This window comes from Hemibagrus wyckioides, linkage group LG09 (genome assembly GCF_019097595.1).
Source record: "Hemibagrus wyckioides isolate EC202008001 linkage group LG09, SWU_Hwy_1.0, whole genome shotgun sequence".
NCBI lineage: Eukaryota > Metazoa > Chordata > Actinopteri > Siluriformes > Bagridae > Hemibagrus > Hemibagrus wyckioides.
This window is the reverse complement of record NC_080718.1, coordinates 5,434,148-5,452,985: the sequence shown is the minus strand read 5'-3', so window position 1 is coordinate 5,452,985 and position 18,838 is coordinate 5,434,148. Positions and strand designations below refer to the sequence as shown.

At 43.7% G+C, this 18,838-nt stretch overlaps 1 protein-coding gene across 3 annotated transcripts in view; it reads left to right on the top strand.

Moving 5' to 3' along the window:
- Window positions 1-18,582, top strand: part of foxn3 (forkhead box N3) — an 83,888-nt gene extending 65,306 nt beyond the window's left edge. For 2 of the 3 annotated variants that reach the window (XM_058398224.1, XM_058398225.1), the window contains exons 5-7: window positions 13,238-13,294; window positions 13,919-14,027; window positions 18,032-18,582. In XM_058398224.1, the coding sequence (XP_058254207.1) occupies window positions 13,238-13,294; window positions 13,919-14,027; window positions 18,032-18,521 (656 nt within the window). In that variant the 3' untranslated portion in view covers window positions 18,522-18,582. The remainder of the gene's footprint in view (window positions 1-13,237; window positions 13,295-13,918; window positions 14,028-18,031) is intronic. The other variant, XM_058398226.1, reaches the window with a different exon arrangement.
- Window positions 18,583-18,838: the final 256 nt, after the last annotated feature.

Below are 18,838 nucleotides of genomic sequence, written 5' to 3'. Positions count from 1 at the left end.
GTCCACCTCGCCCTCTCACTGCCCTGATTCCCTTCATATCTGCCGAGAGCCGAGGCTAGAGCTGTTGAGTTTGTACGTGGATATGCTAATAATAGACGTGGATATGCTAATAATAGACGTGGATATGCTAATAATAGACGTGCATATGCTAATAATAGACGTGGATATGCTAATAATAGACGTGCATATGCTAATAATAGATGTGGATATGCTAATAATAGACGTGGATATGCTAATAATAGACGTGCATATGCTAATAATAGATGTGGATATGCTAATAATAGACGTGGATATGCTAATAATAGACGTGGATATGCTAATAATAGACGTGCATATGCTAATAATAGACGTGGATATGCTAATAATAGACGTGGATATGCTAGTAATAGACGTGCATATGCTAATAATATACATGCATATGCTAATAATAGACGTGCATATGCTAATAATAGACGTGCATATGCTAATAATAGACGTGGATATGCTAATAATAGATGTGGATATGCTAATAATAGACGTGCATATGCTAATAATAGATGTGCATATGCTAATAATAGACGTGCATATGCTAATAATAGACGTGGATATGCTAATAATAGACGTGCATATGCTAATAATAGATGTGGATATGCTAATAATAGACGTGGATATGCTAATAATTAACTTTATTTAATTAAGACGAGACACGGCTTGAAATACTGAATATTTAAGCCCCGCCCTTCCATTAAAAACAGCCAATTAGATTCAGTGTCTAGTGTGATGTGGTGGATATCTGTGAGATCTGTACAGGAAACTTATGGTTGTGTTCCAGAGAATTTCTGCCAGAGCTACACTTCCTTTTTATCCCACTTCCGGTTTTCCTGTGATTCCTGCTCACACTTTGTTTACATAATTAAACAGTAATACAACAGTAAGAAATGACTGAATGACTGTGATGAAGCAGGGTTACTGACACCAATAATCCTTTACTAGGATAATTTCCCTGTAAAATATATTCCTCTTCTTCCTCAGCAGTTTGGCAGCAGTGATTTTTTGCCCTAATTAAGCACATGCTGCTTTTTGTCCGGTTATAGCTACATTGAAACAGCAGCTAGTGGTATTCCTGCGAAGAGAGTGAAGGTGAAGCGCTCTGTCCTGAAGATGTCAGAAGGTAATAGTTATGATGAAGACTTGCGCTTTAAGGGTGTAACGATGCACAAAATTCTAATAACTTCCTTCATTATTAATTCTATTGAGCGTATTGTTCGAGCTTCGCATTAAATGATACGAGGCGCTGTAATGTCACAACCCAAGCTGATAACGGATACTAGAATCCAGACTAATGTTAGCATGATGTCACTTCCTGTATTCTAAAGAGAGCAGCCAGACACTCCAGATGTTTATTTATTTATTTAGTTTTTTTTTTTTATTTAAAGGCTGGATTTGTGCAGCAGGCAGCAGATAAAACAGGACACAGGGTCACGGGCGAAGTCCACACCGACGTCGCCGACGATGTCGATGCTGAGCACTGCACTATTTCCGATCTCAGGCGAGCATTTCGGCAGGTCTGAGGGTTCTCCGTGGCCTCAGGCTGCCTTTCAGAGTCCCAGGTTTAACAGAGGCCCATCTGTTCGGAGCGCTCTGCTTCGCTCTGGATGCCTTCCCCCTTTTCCCCCTCGCTCCATCCTTCTCTTCCCCAGTTACCTCTATAAATAGCCACTGAAGTCAGAGGCTCTGCATTACAATATTACATTGCCTTCCTTTGTAAACTCAGGAGGGGTGTGTGTGTGTGTGTGTGTGTAATGGCGGGTGCACATATATGCACATATGTGTATGGTTATATGTGAGTGTGGGTGTATCCGAGGTCAGAGAATTCCAGCTCATGTGAAAGAGTGTGTGTGTGTGTGTGTGTATGTGATTCCTCCCCCGCCGTGGCTCTGGTTTCTATTACTGGCAGTAAACAGAGCAGAGCGGTGCTTTTTGCTCCCCTCTCAAACACGGTGTTAAGTTTCCTGCTTTAGCTCCCGCCTCACACGTCGCTCCCGAGGAGGTGGAACAGGGCCGGTCGCCATGGCGACGGCAAAGCCCCGGCCGCGGCGAGAGAAGAGTGCCGGGATCGCGAGCCGAGATGGGTGACGCTTTCAGATCGCAGCAACCGCGGAGACAGAATCTCACCACACTTCCTAAAGAGCCTCTCAATTATTCATCCGGGCAGCAGAAAGGTTATTTTAGAAAAGGGGGGAAACATAGAGGAGATGTGGAGGGAACAAGGGGGGGGGTGGCAGAGAGAGAGAGATAGAAAAAAGGAGATAGAGAAAGAAAAGAGAGAGAGAAAGAGAGAAAAGGGAAGAGAAAGACAGAGAGAGAAAAATAGAGAGAGAGGGAAAGGGGGAGAGAGAGCGAGAGAGAGTCCATATTTTATTGACACTTCAGAGAATTATTGAACTTTTGAATATAAGCACTTTAATAGTTTATGTGAGTTTAAGCAGAAAATCTTCCCAATCTCAGACACTTCCTGAGTATAGGGTTTAGAAATACCTTTCATATATATTTATGGTTATATTTTCACCTTCCAATATCGAATCCTTCAGTATTCCTACACAGAACAGAGATACCACCATAGGCAACAATTACACACGGATAAAACTGTCAGGAAAATAATCAGCATGCGACCGCTCTGAGAGTCTGATAAATCTCCAGCTCGGAAGAAACCCTTCTACCTCACACCTCACGTTATTCCTCCACCTTCAGTCAAGCCCCGAATCTGCCCACCCCTTCAGCCATTCATCTATTCTGCTCTTTAAACGTTTTGTCCTCTCGGGTTTAACCGTATACAGTCGGATAAACAGACACCTCCTGCAGCGTGGCACTGTGTTACATCCCATTCTAACACATTACAGGAGCTCTGTTTAGCGCTCACATAAACAAAAGTTCAGGTGATTCTAACCCTCGGTCATCACGACGCAGAGCAGAGACACAGCCCGAGGTTCTGTCTTTAAGAGAGGGATACGGAGAAGTTCAGAAAAATAACTGTGTACAGCCTTCTCAATGCGAAAGACTGTAGGGATGATCGTAGCGCTAGATTAATAAGAGAAGATTTTAACCAGGTTAAGACTCAGACACTTATCTAGATCTACTAGATGACGAGAATGACTGTGGCGATGTAATTATTATTATTAGTGGTAGTTTATTCAATTTATTTAAGATTTAATAGTAATAAGGATGCGACCGATTTCTTGGGAAGTGTTTGTAGCTGCTGTAGCATAAGTGAGAACATAAGTGCGTGTGTAATGGTGGCTGCAGTGGAAGAGGAATAAAACGCTTCAGGGTTCATGCTTTCTATAGAAAATGATCAGAGCCGATGTGTTCCCGGCGAATTTCAAAGCAATGTAATAGTGTGATAAAAGCTAAACCCTCAGTGTGCTGCTAATATTATAATCATATACACTATATTGCCAAAAGTATTCGCTCACCTGCCTTGACTCGCATATGAACTTAAGTGACATCCCATTCCTAATCCATAGGGTTCAATATGACGTCGGTCCACCCTTTGCAGCTATAACAGCTTCAACTCTTCTGGGAAGGCTGTCCACAAGGTTTAGGAGTGTGTTTATGGGAATTTTGTGCACTTGCTTTGGTCACTGGTGCACAGTCATGTTGGAAGAGGAAGGGGCCAGCTCCAAACTGTTCCCACAAAGTTGGGAGCATGGAATTGTCCAAAATGTCTTGGTATGCTGAAGCATTCAGAGTTCCTTTCACTGGAACTAAGGGGCCAAGCCCAGCTCCTGAAAAACAACCCCACACCATAATCCCCCCTCCACCAAACTTTACACTTGGCACAATGCAGTCAGACAAGTACCGTTCTCCTGGCAACCGCCAAACCCAGACTCGTCCATCAGATTGCCAGATGGAGAAGCGCGATTCGTCACTCCAGAGAACGCGTCTCCACTGCTCTAGAGTCCAGTGGCGGCGTGCTTTACACCACTGCATCCGACGCTTTGCATTGCACTTGGTGATGTATGGCTTGGATGCAGCTGCTCGGCCATGGAAACCCATTCCATGAAGCTCTCTGCGCACTGTTCTTGAGCTAATCTGAAGGCCACATGAAGTTTGGAGGTCTGTAGCGATTGACTCTGCAGAAAGTTGGCGACCTCTTCGCACTATGTGCCTCAGCATTCGTGGCTGAGTTGCTGTTGTTCCCAAACACTTCCACGTTCTTATAATACAGCTGACAGTTGACTGTGGAATATTTAGGAGCGAGGAAATTTCACGACTGGATTTGTTGCACAGGTGGCATCCTATCACAGTTCCACGCTGGAATTCACTGAGCTCCTGAGAGCGACCCATTCTTTCACAAATGTTTGTAAAAACAGTCTGCATGCCTAGGTGCTTGATTTTATACACCTGTGGCCATGGAAGTGATTGGAACACCTGATTCTGATTATTTGGATGGGTGAGCGAATACTTTTGGCAATATAGTGTATATATTATATATATTACATATTATATATATATATATATATTACATATTATGTCCAGATAGCTAAGACGATGACGGCTGTGACCTTTGTGTGCGCAACATCGTTACCCATCGCGGTGATTTCAGTCAGAGGCTCAGATGTCACAGCAGACCAGTGCAGCATGTCTGAACCCCACCACGCGATGGCAGTCATGGCAACCCATTTGCATGCCCTCCGGTTTACGGCGCAGCAGGGACGCGACCTGCTACAGATGCCAAAAATGACTTCAATCTTCTGAAAATGAAGCGGCTCACCACTGACTGCGTGCCTTCTGTTTTTAGCTCACGCTAGATCTCACATTCGCCATCTAACACTCCCTAATACACCAGCACGAGAAGGCACCGAAAATAACAGTCTCTGGACGTCTGTCCCGTTTCTGTCCTCCTCCTCCTCCTCCTCCTCCTCTGTGTTTCCGTCTGACGTCCCCGTCCCCGTCCCCATCTCCGTCTCGTCCTCGCCGCTGTGCAGGATATACACTCTGCTCCCGTGTTTACGAACACGGTGTATTTTGGGAAGGCATGTGATTAACTGCGCAATTAAACAGAGTCGTTATTGCAAACAAGCAAATCCCTGTCCACATCGTTATAGAAACGCTAATTGACCTTTTTCAGGAATATTTTTCTCTTTCTTTCGCTCGAGTGCCAGAAGATACACTTCTGTGGGCGTTCTTCTTCTTCTTCTTCTTTCATGTCGTCATTGTTTATTGTGTGTAATCCAAATGATGTGTGTGTGCGAGAGAGAGGGGGGTCATGTATTTTAGCTGTCATGCTTTTTAGCTGAAGACTGATCACCTTTATCCCATAATGATGGGCGTGGTCTCTTCCAGGATGACTCCGCCCCATTGCACAGATTTCAAGGGCTCACTAAGTGGTTTAATGAGGACGTAAATGATGTAGATCAGACACTGTGACCTTCACACAGCACCCTCCACTCTCATCATCATCATCAAAACAACCTTTACGCTGTTGTTCGTCTTTTATTTTGCCACCTGTTTTTATTTACTCATATTTACTTTCATATTTCACCTGTCAATCATGCTTGATGGACAGGATCAGCTATTGTCATGACTTTTTGAAGTAGTTAGACCTTCTCCACGGTTCCTAGCTTGTTACTCTCCATGTCTGTGACTAGAATAACACCTACACCGTCTCCCGTCTCGGCTAGCATTGTGTTGTATTGAAATTCTTTTCTTGAAGAGCTGACGCTAGCTAACATTACAGCGTTCGGTCTTATTAGCATTAATAGCCAATATTAGCCAATTATTGTAATCGATTCCTTGTACTGGGTTTGACTGACACGGTGATATAGAGATCCAGTGCAGTGTACGGTATAAAGTTAGGCCTTGGAAATAATAAATATACAGCTATAAGGTTTTGTGAAGCTAAGCACACAAAGAGGCAGCAGTGCTACCTGCTGTGGCGTCATGAATCATTAATTATTCATATAAAGAAGAATTAAAATGCTTCATCAATCATTAATATATGAGTTTGGTGTAGACCCCCTTATAGCACACTTTCTCTCTCGTGTTTATTTGCCTTGTTGTATTTGTTGCTGTGTCACTTAAAATGCTTAACAGCGTCTGACTGGCACGCGTTCACTATGAAGGGCCGTTAATTTCACTCCGTACCAAAGGCCCATCTGATGCCTCGCCTGAAATCAAAGCTCAGGTTTCCGCTCTGTGAATAATAGATCTTATCTCTCGCTTGCGCTTTATCGTCAGCAGGCAGGGCAGATTTGTCGTGTCTGCACAATCAAAGGCGAGCATTAAAACTTCAGCAGCCTCCGCTTCCGCCGCTAGCCAGCGCAAAGAGCCGGGAGAAAGAAAGAGTTGAGAAGATCGCTGGCTTGGCTCTCAGACGTTCCTTGGTGAAGGTGAGCCGCGCGTGACGTTTCCCCTTCGCTAACCCCACGTGCGGTCTGTTGGGAGAGAGCAGCGGCGGTGAGGAGGGACGTCTGAACCCGGACGGAATGTCTCGGCTGATATTTCAGCATTTTAAATAGTTGTAATGGAGATGTGAACACACTCGGTCCCTACGGAGGTCACTTGTCTCACTGTGTCCTACAAGGGGCTTTTAAATCTGTTCCAGACAAGTGCCGAGCGTTCCCTCACACACCCCGGACCCTCAGGCTGCTTTCACACAGACATTTCTTGGCATCCGGTAGAAAAAAACAAAACGCATTGATATACATCACCCGGTTGGTTGTAGTCATTTTTTTTGGGCGGAGATCAATATTTCTTCTTCTTCCTCCTCTTCTTCTTCTTCTTCTTCTTGTTCTTTTCATTTTGTCTGTATAGTCAGAATGAAAAGGAGACATGATGTTCAAGGTGTTAAAATATGCATAGAAATATCCAAAAATAAAAATCCTTGTTTTTTTTCTGCAGCTATTTGTATTCTTTTTTTGTCTCAAACGGCTGAGCTCTACACCCGCCTGTTAATGTTCCTTTTACAAGCTGAAGCTCGTTTTTATGGTCACGTTTAAAAACGTCCGCTTAATGAAAGCCTTATTTAACAATATCCTGTAGTGCTTCATTTTAACGAGACACTCGAGCTTCTACATCGTTCTGTTATCAGACTCGCTTCTTCTGTTAATCTGCCTCCTTATCTTAAACACCATGTCTATTTATCTCTGCGAGATGTCCAGCTAGATGTTTTTAAGAGCTGGATGGTAAAAAGCTGATGGATCGGTTTATCAGACGATCATAATTGTGCCTTCGTTATGTACTGTGTTGCTAAAAGTATTGGGACACCCCTCCATATGATTGAGTTCAGGTGTTGTTTTTCAGGGGTTGGACTCGGCCCCTTAGTTCCAGTGAAAGGAACTCTTAATGCTTCAGCTTCATACCAAGACATTTTGGACAATTTCCTGCTCTTTGTGGGAACAGTTTGGGGATGACCCCTTCCTGTTCCAACATGACTATACACCAGTGACCAAAGCAAGGTCCATAAAGACGTGGATGAGTGAGTTTGGTGTGGAGGAACTTGACTGGCCTGCACAGTGTCCTGACCTCAACCCCATAGAACACCTTTGGGATGAATTAGAGTGGAGACTGTGAGCCGTTAAACGTTTAGAGGTCACTTTGACTCATCACTGCACATCACTTTTTTTCTTTTTAACCAATACATTAAGGTCTTTTCCGGATGTTTCTGAACTCCAGCTAAGAAAAAGCCATGCAATAATCCATCATAATACACACTCATAAACCTGGAGAGTCTCAAGAGCTGTTGTAATTAACACGTTAGCTCACATATTACAAAACAGACGAGAAATAATCAGGATTTAATTCTTTAAAGTGTTTATTTGCATGTGTTTTTTTCTTTATTTTAAATCACTCTATACACTAGGATAGTTGTACATTAGCGAGGTTAATGTATTGTTGATGAAACCGTGCACTCGCGTACCCCTTACTCAGAGCATCTTTGCACGTTTGTAGTAATTAGTGCATCATTTAATTTATTAATACTAATTAATCGATCGTTTTCCGTTCTTCTCCAGAGCCACCGCTTCGCCTGACTTTCTCACAGAAAGGTCTGTGAGAGTTAATTAGCCATCTGAATTTGCCAATATTTTACATGCACATTTTATAAGTAATGAAGCAGATCTACATCCCCTGGACCTTTAGAGTCTGTTTGAGAGCTTTTCATAGACAGACAGAAGCTGAGCTAGCATCAGTGTCCGTTTTTCTTTCCAACAGTAAACACCGGTGGTCAGAAGAACGCTCTTCAGAGTTGTCAGGAAGTCCGAAATGTTTTTGGGCGTCAAAAGGTATGTTTTTAACAGGTAACAGGTTCTACTGAGCTTCAGCACGGTCTGTTAGAGCATCCAGAGATGGACTTCCTGAGGGAGGGAGAGAGAGAGAGAGAGCTGGTTGATGGACAGGACATGTCTCTGGTGGACTATCTGACAGGCTAGTTGTTGGAGATGGTGTAAGCTGCGGTCAGGACTGGACGCTGCACCTCTCACTTCCACGCCCGGAAACAGAGCAGCATGTTTTAGCTACATGAGCTTTTCCCATTCTGTCTAATGCTGTCATTTATCACGCGGATATATTTTAGCTGAAACCCGATTTCCCTCCAATCCAATCTGCAGCCTATCCTTCATCAGGGGAAAGAATTAAACTAAATGCATGGGCTTTATTTGCGCAACAGCAGGTGCCAAATTTACAGAGTGCCGGGGTATTTGTCACACAGACACCATGTCATTTCCTCTCTCTCTCTCTCTCTCTCTCTCTCTCTCTCACTCTCTCTCTCTCTCTCTCTCTCTCTCTCTCTATATATATATATATATATATATATATATCCCTCTGTATCTCTCTCTTTATCTCTCTCTTCCTCTCTCTCCCTCCCTCTCCCTCTCACTCACTTTCTTTCCCTCTCTCTCTCTGTATCTCTTTCTCTCTATCTATCTCTCTCTCTCTCTCTCTGTCCATCTCTCTCTCTCTCTCTCTCTCTCTGTATCTCTGTCTCTCTCTCTACACCAGAGGACACAGTAGAGGAGAAACGCAGTGACGTGACATGGTGTACGAATGCAGAATGCGTGGTGTTTTTTTTTTTCCCGCTTTCTCGTCCCGTCACACTGCCATTAATTCCACTGCGGTTAAGCTGAGCTCGGTGTGGCGGATCAGATATTCACGTCCCAGCAGGAAGCGCAGTCCCTCCCGGAGCTGATCTCAGGTCAGGCAGAGCAGCTCACGTCTCCAGCTGAGGAGGAAGATGGGAGCAGCTGGGCGCAGTGAGCGACTCCACCGCCACAACCCAAACGAAGGACGACAGAAATAGAGAAGAACGCACCTCCGTGCCTTCGTTTTGGCTTTCTGTCATTTCCTTTGCTCTTCTTTTGCATATTTAGTAACAACAATGTTGTTGTTGGCGTTTTTCTTTTTTTCCTCGGTGCTCATTGGATTCCGGGGAATGACATTTGATTCCCAGGAAATGTGACATCACCAAAAAAAATCTGTTTCTATTCAAAAAGGTTGAACTTATTCTAGTGGGCGTGGCTTAATATTCTAATGAGAATTGAGAGCTGGGAGATTTACCTGAGATTTAGGATCAGTTCCAGAGATAGCAGACTAGCCTGCTAGCAAAATTAGCTTTCACTAATCAACCGCACTGCTTCTTTACCTCTTTATCATTTTTTCCCTTTCTTTTATAATATTTATTAAACATTAAAGTTACAGGAAAATTGTCACGTGACAGGATGGTGTGATGAAGCGATGGATTTTTTTTCCTGCAACAGACCATCATCAAGTGCTTTATTACTTTATTCTTGTTTTTTTTTTTACTTGAAGTTAATAAGACAAAAAAAGACCTCAGTAAAAACTCCTCTGTGTTGAAGATTTTCCCATGTCAGAAACCCCTGATTGGTCCTGACACCGAAGACGTTTAAAGAGGAAAGCAGAGCAGAAAGGGACGAGCGATGATCAGCCCCATGGCCATGGAGTGCATGGAGCCTTTAGACATTCAGCAGATATTCAGATATTTTGACTTTTTCCTGCAGACTGTGTTCATAAAACCTCAAATTAACCTCATTAGAGGGAACTCACAGACTGAACATCCTCGGGGTTTAAAGGAAATTTTGGCCAGCCTTTTTTTTCCAATCACAACAAAATAATTTTTCCTCCTGTCATTTAGTCTTTCTGAGCCTCTGTGTGTGTGTGTGTGTGTGTGTGTGTGGGGAGCACGCGTGTCACTTTGATTAAAAGTTAAATCTATAAGGCTCTTTTCAATATCTCCTAATTATCAGCATCATGCATCTTAATTGCTTAAAGATGAACATCTGCGATCTGTACATCCGAGAAGATAAGCATCCCAAAACACCTCAGCGCCACGGCTAGCTAGCGGGATTCTGGAGCTGTTGATTTTTCTTTCTAGCCGAAGAGGTGAAAGAGCTCGGTGCCCTTGAGACAAGCTCTCATCTCTACACAGAAGCCATAAACAAACAGGGCCCTGCCTCGGTCCCTCACGCAGCTCTGCCCGTGCCCTTTGACCCGCGTTTATAGAGAGAGAGGAGCGGGTCGGCTCACACAAACGCGGCGAGGAGGCCGGAGGCAGAGACGGCCGTTTCCTGAACGAGGAACCTCGCCGCTCGCCTTTTGTGTAGTCAGGAGCGAGCTCTGTGGAATCAGCCGTGCGTGTCACAGGCCCAGATGTAGTAGCTGAACCTCCGTCAGCCTCGCGCTTTATTGTGCGAAAAACAAAAGCCGAAAGCTCTCCAGAAATCTTCTGTCAAAGAGATGGACGTTTTAAGACCCTTTTCACCAAAGAGCTTTGTTTGCCTAAGGAGACGGACGTGTCAGTGGAGCTCAAATCCCAGCCACAAAAGGGAAAGATGGACCATTATGAAGAGCTCTGAGAGGCTGTGTTTCATTCCACTACACAGTCCAGAGAACCAGAGTGTGGAGTATCCCAGACTCCAGAGTCAGGGTCAGAGTCTTAGACAGAAGAACTTAGCCATGGACATTTCCTGTGCACTTTGCTCTGTGTGTGTGTGTGTGTGTGTGTGTGTCACGTCTTCTCCATGTGTCCATGCGGGTTTCTTCTGGCTATTCCGGTTTTCTCCTAAAAACATGCTAGGGGCTGCCTCCAGGTGTGTGTGTGCATGTGTGTGTGTGTGTGTGTGGACTGGTTTCTCATTCTCACGGTGTTGTTCAGTGTTCTCAGAACAGACTCTGAATCTCAGCTTAGAAATAATATATTTTTATTTGTTTATAATATTTAATTTCAGGATCAGAGCGCACACACATACACACACATTTATACAACACTTCATACTTTCCTTATAAACAATTAGAATTGAGCTGGTTTTTATCAAACCTTTTATCAAGTTCTTTTTTGTTCCATCTCCACACCCTTTTGCTGACCGGTGACTTTTTTTTTTTAGACACCTGATGCTCCACTGCACAGATAAAGGAAATAAAAATGTTGTTATTGTTAAACAGATTTAGATGACATTTAGAAATCGAGTCTGCAGTGACTCGTTCAACAAAGTCAGTTCAAGGTCATTGTAATGTCACTTTTAACATCATTTCTTTTCCACAATTCTTCACGAGCCTGTGCTCAGCACTGCCCAGCGCTCACCCCCTGCTGGACACCTCACGGTACTGCAGCACTATGGGGGGTGTGCTGTAATTAGCTCGTTTGAGATCAGTTTTAATCGTGAATGATGACCAAAAAAAAAAAAAAAAAACATAACTGCATAACATTTTTTTTTCTAAAATTGTGATTTATTTTAGGTTCCAGGAAATAGCCAGGGGCAAAAATGTGGTTTATTTATTTTTCTGTGCTGGAGATGCTCCGTTTTCGAAGCCCAGGACATTAAAACACTTCAGAGACAGAGCACAGGCGTACGGATGGCATCATCTCCCTCTCTGCACTCGGCATGGCTTTAGCGAGAGGAGAGGACCGGGACGCCTACCCACAGGCTCTGAGCTCCACTGAGAGATGAGATTGCTGCTTTCATTGCTTGTGGAGCAGCAAAAGCACTCAGTTTCTCAGTGTGAGTGTTTGTACAGGAGCCAGTGCCTTACAGGAGTCACTCTGGCTCATGTGTAAGTGCACCACCATTCCAACTGGCCTGCTTTTTTCTCTTTCAGCTGATTATTATTATTATTATTTTAGAATACTGGTATACCGCTTGCAATTAAGGAAACCAGTTACTGTTCTCACATCCGTTATAGCAGCTAACTCCCTCGTTGCCTTGTCATGCTACACGCTACGTAGCGTGCAACATATTAGCACAAGTTCCTTTAGCTCCTGTTATAGAAAATTAATCAACACCTTTCAGCCAGCGCTGTGAATCCAAATAAAAATTAAAAAAGCACAGCGTTGTTAGACAACTGAGAATAAATTTTTCACAAATTTTGATCTAAAGATTGAAATATAAGAGTTCAATTCTCATAAACACGCCGAAAATCCCTCCCTCGGGCGTCCTGAGAGAACTCCTCGCCTTTTGTTTCTTGCTCTTGTTCCCGATGGCTCAACACGAAGGAAGCAAGCTTATTAAGTATTCCGCCTTAGCCGCCCGTCTGCGTTAATCAGGACCAGGGCTGCGTCCTTCTGTCACTTCACATCACGCGCTCGCGACGTCGCGCTGTCTCTTCACCTTTCCGAGGGGCAGTGAGGGCCGACGCCAGCGCAGCTGTTCTCCTCCACGAGCGCCGCACCTCAGACTTCTGAAAGTATGGCATATACGTGGGGAGGGAGGGGTTGCCAAGGCAACAGCGCTCCTTCCTAATGGGTAGAGGGTGTGCTGGAATTCGAGCGGATAGTTGTTTTCCTCCTTCTTGTTTTTTTTCCACGTCTGCCATCTGCTTTCGATCAGAGGCCATTTCCTGGACGGAGTGAAACGATGCCTGGTCCTGGGATCAGACGAGGAGCGGAGCTGTCGAGTCTGATCAGGTCTGATCTTACGGGCTTCATCCGATCCATCACCTACAAATCCTCCAGGGTTGTTTTTTTTTCTTTTCTGGAAAAATGAAACGGCTCAGTGAGAGAGGAGAGTCGGGTATTTTGGGAACGTTTCGGTTATGAAATGTGGTCCGTTTGGTTCCGCTCACGTTTTAGACAGGAACTTTGCTCTCTGTGGTTCCTGTTACACTTTCAGATTTGACTCAGTGAAGCAGCTGAAGTTTCAGAAGATAAAAGCGAGCACTCTTATGTGGTTGTGAATCTATTTAAACAGCGACACACAGATGAAATAAGTGGACTGAGGGGATTTTGGTTTTTTTTTGTGTCCTGTAGATATAGACACCATCGTCTCCGTGATGTGTTCGAATTGTCCTGAAACGCCCGAGTTTTGTGAGTAGAGTCTGAAAGGATCCGCCCTGTGAGACACACACACACACACACACACCAATCAAATAAGTCCACAACCCAATAAAACACCCCTCACACTCTCTGTTATTCTCTTCCTCTCTCTGCTTTTATGATTTCTTTTATGGTTCATGGTCCATTTTCCAAAATTTGTGCGAGAGAAATTTCTCTCTCGCCGCCTTTCCCGAGTTAATTCGGATATTTTTAGAACGGGGAAAAATTAAAAACCGTCCTTCCACCTCCTCGCTGTGGGAAACACGGCGCGCCTGTGATGTGCAAAGCAGACGACAGAAGCCATTTAATAGCACACGCTAATGGTGTTTGGGTCACAGTGATCAAATACGGCGGCGTAGCTTTAGAATGAATCAATATTTTTTTCCTCTCCTGCTGATTTCTCTCGTATGTCTGTTTATGACTATCATTCGTCTTTGTGCCATCTGTGATTACGGCTGAATCACATGTGCTCACATGCCGTGGTGTTTCTGTGGGGTGATACTCACTGTGGGCGGCCATGCATATGTGTGTGTGTGTGAGCTATAGGCGTGTCGGTGTTGTACACACTCTCATGGCTTCACATTAACGTCCGTTTTCTCCATTTCTCCTCCGCAGTTCCTCAGGGAGTGATCCGGAACGGAGCCTGTATGATGAACCCGGGCCTCTTCCCAGGAATTCGACCTCTTCCCATTAATCCTATTGGCAGCAGAGCAGCGGCCGTCAGGTTAGCCCCGCCTCTTTTCCACCTTTCTTTTTTTTTTTTTGGGCTCCGTCCATCTTCTTTGCTTAACATCCTCCTGTGACCTTCCCCACACTGCTGATGTACAAACATCACACATCATCATTTCCTCATTTTCTTTCATTTTCTTCACATCAGCCTGTGATACATTTTAAAGTCCAGCAGCAGAAACCAAAACAGGAAATCCTGCCATCAATAAAAAGACGAATCTTCATTTAATATGCAGTGACTTAAAACCCAGAAGGAAAATGGATGTGAATTTGATGGGAAATCCAAAACTTCCTCAAATTCATGTTAGAGATTAATTAACAGATATTAAAGATATTAGAGCTGGTCACTCAAGCAGGAAATGTGGTCCGATTGGTTACCGTGTCCTTCGAGCAGAAAACAAAGTCCTGTTGTTTCTTGTTACATTTTTATTAATAAATAAGTTATGACTTATATTTTGGGTAGAAACTGTTATCTGATTGGCTACAGTAGCACCAAGGGCGGGAACTATTCTCTGATTGGTTTTATAGCTTTATAAACTGCCTTAAACTCTTAATTGCTTACTGACGTTTTCGGTGGGCGTAATTAAACATTTTGACGAGCTAGTCTCGTTTGATTGGTTAGTGTGACAGTTTAGCTCAGAATTGTTATCGTTAGCTCAACTGTCTCATGACTCTGTCACTGTAGACGCCTTCAGCTCACATTTAAACAGCACACCGTAAAAAAACTAGCGAAATAAAATCTTTTCAAGGCTTCAAACCCTCTCAGTCTGAGAGTTCAGCAGGAAAAATGACCAAAATACTCCAGCATTAATAATGAATCACGTACAGGAAGTGGAGTGAGTGGATGGTCTTTCATCAGGTAAAACATTTATAAGCTGAGAATCCAGAGTGGGACCTGAGACCTCCCTTACACACACACACACACACACACACACACACACACACACACTGATGTGTTGATGGTTTGGTCCACCCATATAGGCAGTTTCTTTATGAAAGCATCGCAGTCACGAAGTGCAGAGTTTTAGAGCACTGAGTGACACAGAAACCATCAGAGCTGCCAGCTGAAACAGGTCCATGGAGAGACAGGTGTGGACAGGTTTCATGTGTGTGTGTGAGTGTGTGTGTGGACGCTCACGCCCCCAGGGCCTCCAGGTGCGCTCACAGGACACCTTTTCCTCAGCAACCCCATGGCTTCCTGTGCTCCAGTGTAGCACATCACTGTAAAAAAAACATCACCTGGCCTTCACGCATATGTGCTGACACACACACACACACACACACACACAGCACTCAAATGTGCGTTTACAATTTTCCCGCACATTTCCAGTGTGAGATGTTAACATGCCAACCGACAGATTGCGTTACGCTCGTCTGAAATGAGTGATGCTGCATTTAGGCTTAAATTATGGAGTGTGTTTCTGTATCCCTGTGCACCGCGAATATAATTCATGAGCCATAAACACAGAAATGAGACAGGATGTGGAAAAGCTCTCCGCTTTATTTTCTGCCAGCGCGCAGGGAACGTTAATGTTAACGTTAGCACAAATGTTTACGAGGAAGCGGGACGGAAAGCCGAGCCTCTGGCCTCGCCGTCTCTCTCGCTTAAAACCCTGACCAGCAGCACTGAGCTGGTTGAAAAGGCATTTCATTAGAATAATTCTGTGCTTTGTTGATGAGGGACATAAATGGAAATAAATGCGCTCCTTTGCCATTTCTCTGCATTACTTCTCCACTAAAATCAGGCCATTTTGTAATCCAGCTCCATTAATTAGGTTTATAATAGCGCCGTCGGTCAGCTGGAGAGGTGCTTCAAAGCTGAAGTACGTTTCAAGGCCATGAGACGTGTTTAATTTCATTAGTTCATGACTCACAGTGGACTGGCCTGCTAAAAAAAAACACACACACCGTCCAAATGCATGCTGGAGGTGAATAAAATGGCACTTTTTACTAGAAAAACAGCACTAAATACACAAACAGGCCACGCCCACAAGTAGTGACAACAGTTGCGTGCGCACTCAAAAGAGACAAACATTCCTCATGGGAGTTTAGGACTAACAGACCAGCAAAGCTCGCTCTCTAGATTAGATTTTTTTATTCTCAGTAATGCAGACGAAGAAGCTGATCACCTTCACTGTACACTCGGAGGCTGAAAATAAAGAGAAATAGGAGCCGACACTGTTTAGCAAGGGGGTGGAGCTTATTTCAGGGCCAGAAACATTTCAAAATCAAGCTCGAAATGAAGAATCTGGTCCGATCCGTTACGTGATCTCAAATCAGCGTTTTTCTAAGGCATGTGATTGATGTGACAAACTGCAGCTCTAATCCGGTGGAGGAAACCATCCTCAGATCAGTTCACGCTCTTCTTTATTAGTGTAATAGAGTAGATTCGTCTTCCTGTGAGGAAAACCAAACGATGTTTAAACAGCAACCAGATTCTTACACCGAAGCCTCAGTGAGCCTCAAACCTCACAGCATCATTCGGCACGTAACTAGAAGTCCAGGTGCTGGAGAATAAAAAGCTGAAGGAATGAATGGCCTAGTTAGAGTGTGACCCAAATCCAGCTGGAAATTTCATACAGCGCATAAAGACGGCGTTTTACAAAAAGAAGCCCAGCAGCCTGGCAGAGCTTGACCGGGGTTCTACAGAGACACACCAGGGTGAAGGAAGCGGCGGATTTGTGTACGAATTGATCAGAAATGAAAGAGTTTAGAACGAGTAAATATCTACACAAAAGCAACGATTTACCCCAATGATCGATTCCATTCCATGTTTTAGACATAGACATCGTCTCAGAGCAGAATGATGTAGATTTAGATCTTTAACGAGTCATGAGGAGATCTGAGGAGGAAAAGCTCACAGAGATGACAGGAGGAAGAAACCTTCAGAGGGAAAAGGAAACCTTGTTCTGGGGAAGAAGAGTAAAAAGAAATATTACAGACATTTCTGAAAAATCTGGTCTTCCAGATTATGCAAATGACCTGGATGTATTTCAGGCTTCCCAGGTTGCCAGGCTTTGTCGGAATCCCATGTTTACCAAGAGAGTTTTTTAATTTTTAATTTTTTTACAAAATCCAAAAAATTAAGGGATAGAAAATGCAGACTGAAAAAAGAAGGAGCGTTTTATTTCTGTTTCTGTCAGATGATGATGATGATGATGATGATGATGATGAGATTTAAAAATGAGTAAGAAGATGAATGAAAAGACGACCAGCATTTATATGAATCTAACATGAGGCTGGAATACGTTGCTGCATGTGTTGTCCTGGTTGTAATTATCATGTAATTATCATGTTATTATCATGTTATTATCATACATCTCATTGATAATCTCTGACAAACAGAACAGCGGAGATACAACAGACTCACAGCTTTAGGGAAGATGAAGAAAATCAAGCTCATGACACACTTTTAATCCAGAATCGTTGAATTGGATTGTAAACTTTATCCTGCTTTTAATTCTGCTTCGATTCGTCGAATTAATAAAATATTAATAAAACAAAAAGTAAATGAAGTGGCCAGAGTTTGGATTGAAGGATGCGCTGACCAAGCACTGCTCCGGTGACCTGACAGCTCTTTTTTAAGATCATTCATAACTTTATTCCTAAAAAATTCAGTTGCAAACATTTCAGTGGAATTTTATTAATATCACGTTAGTGTATTTACAGCTCCAAACATTACCTGGTCTGAGGCTGAGATGATATTTAGTCCAAATTCCATGTAACATGAGACTCTGTTTCTCATAAAAACTTCTGACCAGAGCTTCAGTAGTCTGTGGTTCTGTGTGTGTCGTGAACACAGTAATTTCAGTATTAAATTCTGACTTCACGCAGCTCTGAATAGTCTGGGAGTCCTGGGATAAGTACAGGTCAGTCTTTATGATTACAGCAGCAGCAGCTGATTGATTTTAATAAAGTACTGAATGTTGTTTAACAAGCATCCTGACCGTGTTACTGTGCTTCCTAACCGGATGACGTGTGTCTCGGCTGTGTGATTAGGTCCGTCCTGGCCGGCTGCAGGATTCGCAGCGAAAGCGAGCCGTCCTGCGACTCTCCTCTGGTCAGCAGCGACCCCAAGGAGGACCACAACTACAGCTTCGGCAAATCTTCCAACTCGACAACCGGAGAGAAAACGCAGCTCGACTGTGGCGCGCCTGAGTTCCACGGTCACGACGCCGCCAGCGACACGGACGACGACGACAGGGCCAAGATCAAGAAGGAGCCCAAAGAGTGGGCGGTGGACGCTCTGGCCCTGGCGCAGCACAACAAGTGGCACCATTTGACAAAGGTCAAACAGAGAGTGGCCAGTGACATGCTGCCGTTAAAAAAGAGGCGCACGGAGAAGCCTCCGGAAAGCGATGACGAGGAGATGAAGGAGGCGGCGGGGTCTCTGCTCCACCTGGCTGGCGTCAGAGCATGTTTGAACAATATCACCAACCGGACGGCCAAAGGCCAGAAAGAGCAAAAAGAGTCCATGAAAAATAACTAAACTGTGGTATGAGGAAGAGAGAGAGAGAGAGAGAGAGAGAGAGAGAAGAAAAAAAAAGAAACATCACTTTTAATAGAATTTACTATTTTTTTCCAGGACATCAGGTGAATTCTACTGATTTGTGGCAATATCAACAATTAACTTTGTTTTCCTATCTTTATAGGTGAAGTTATTGAGGGTTCTTTATTTTTTATTGTTTTTATTTCTTTTTTTTAAAGGAGATTAAAGCCATAGCAAAAAAAATTCAGCTGATTTACTAATGGGTTTTATTTGGCTGATATTAACATTAAAATAAGACGAAAATTTCCACACGCACT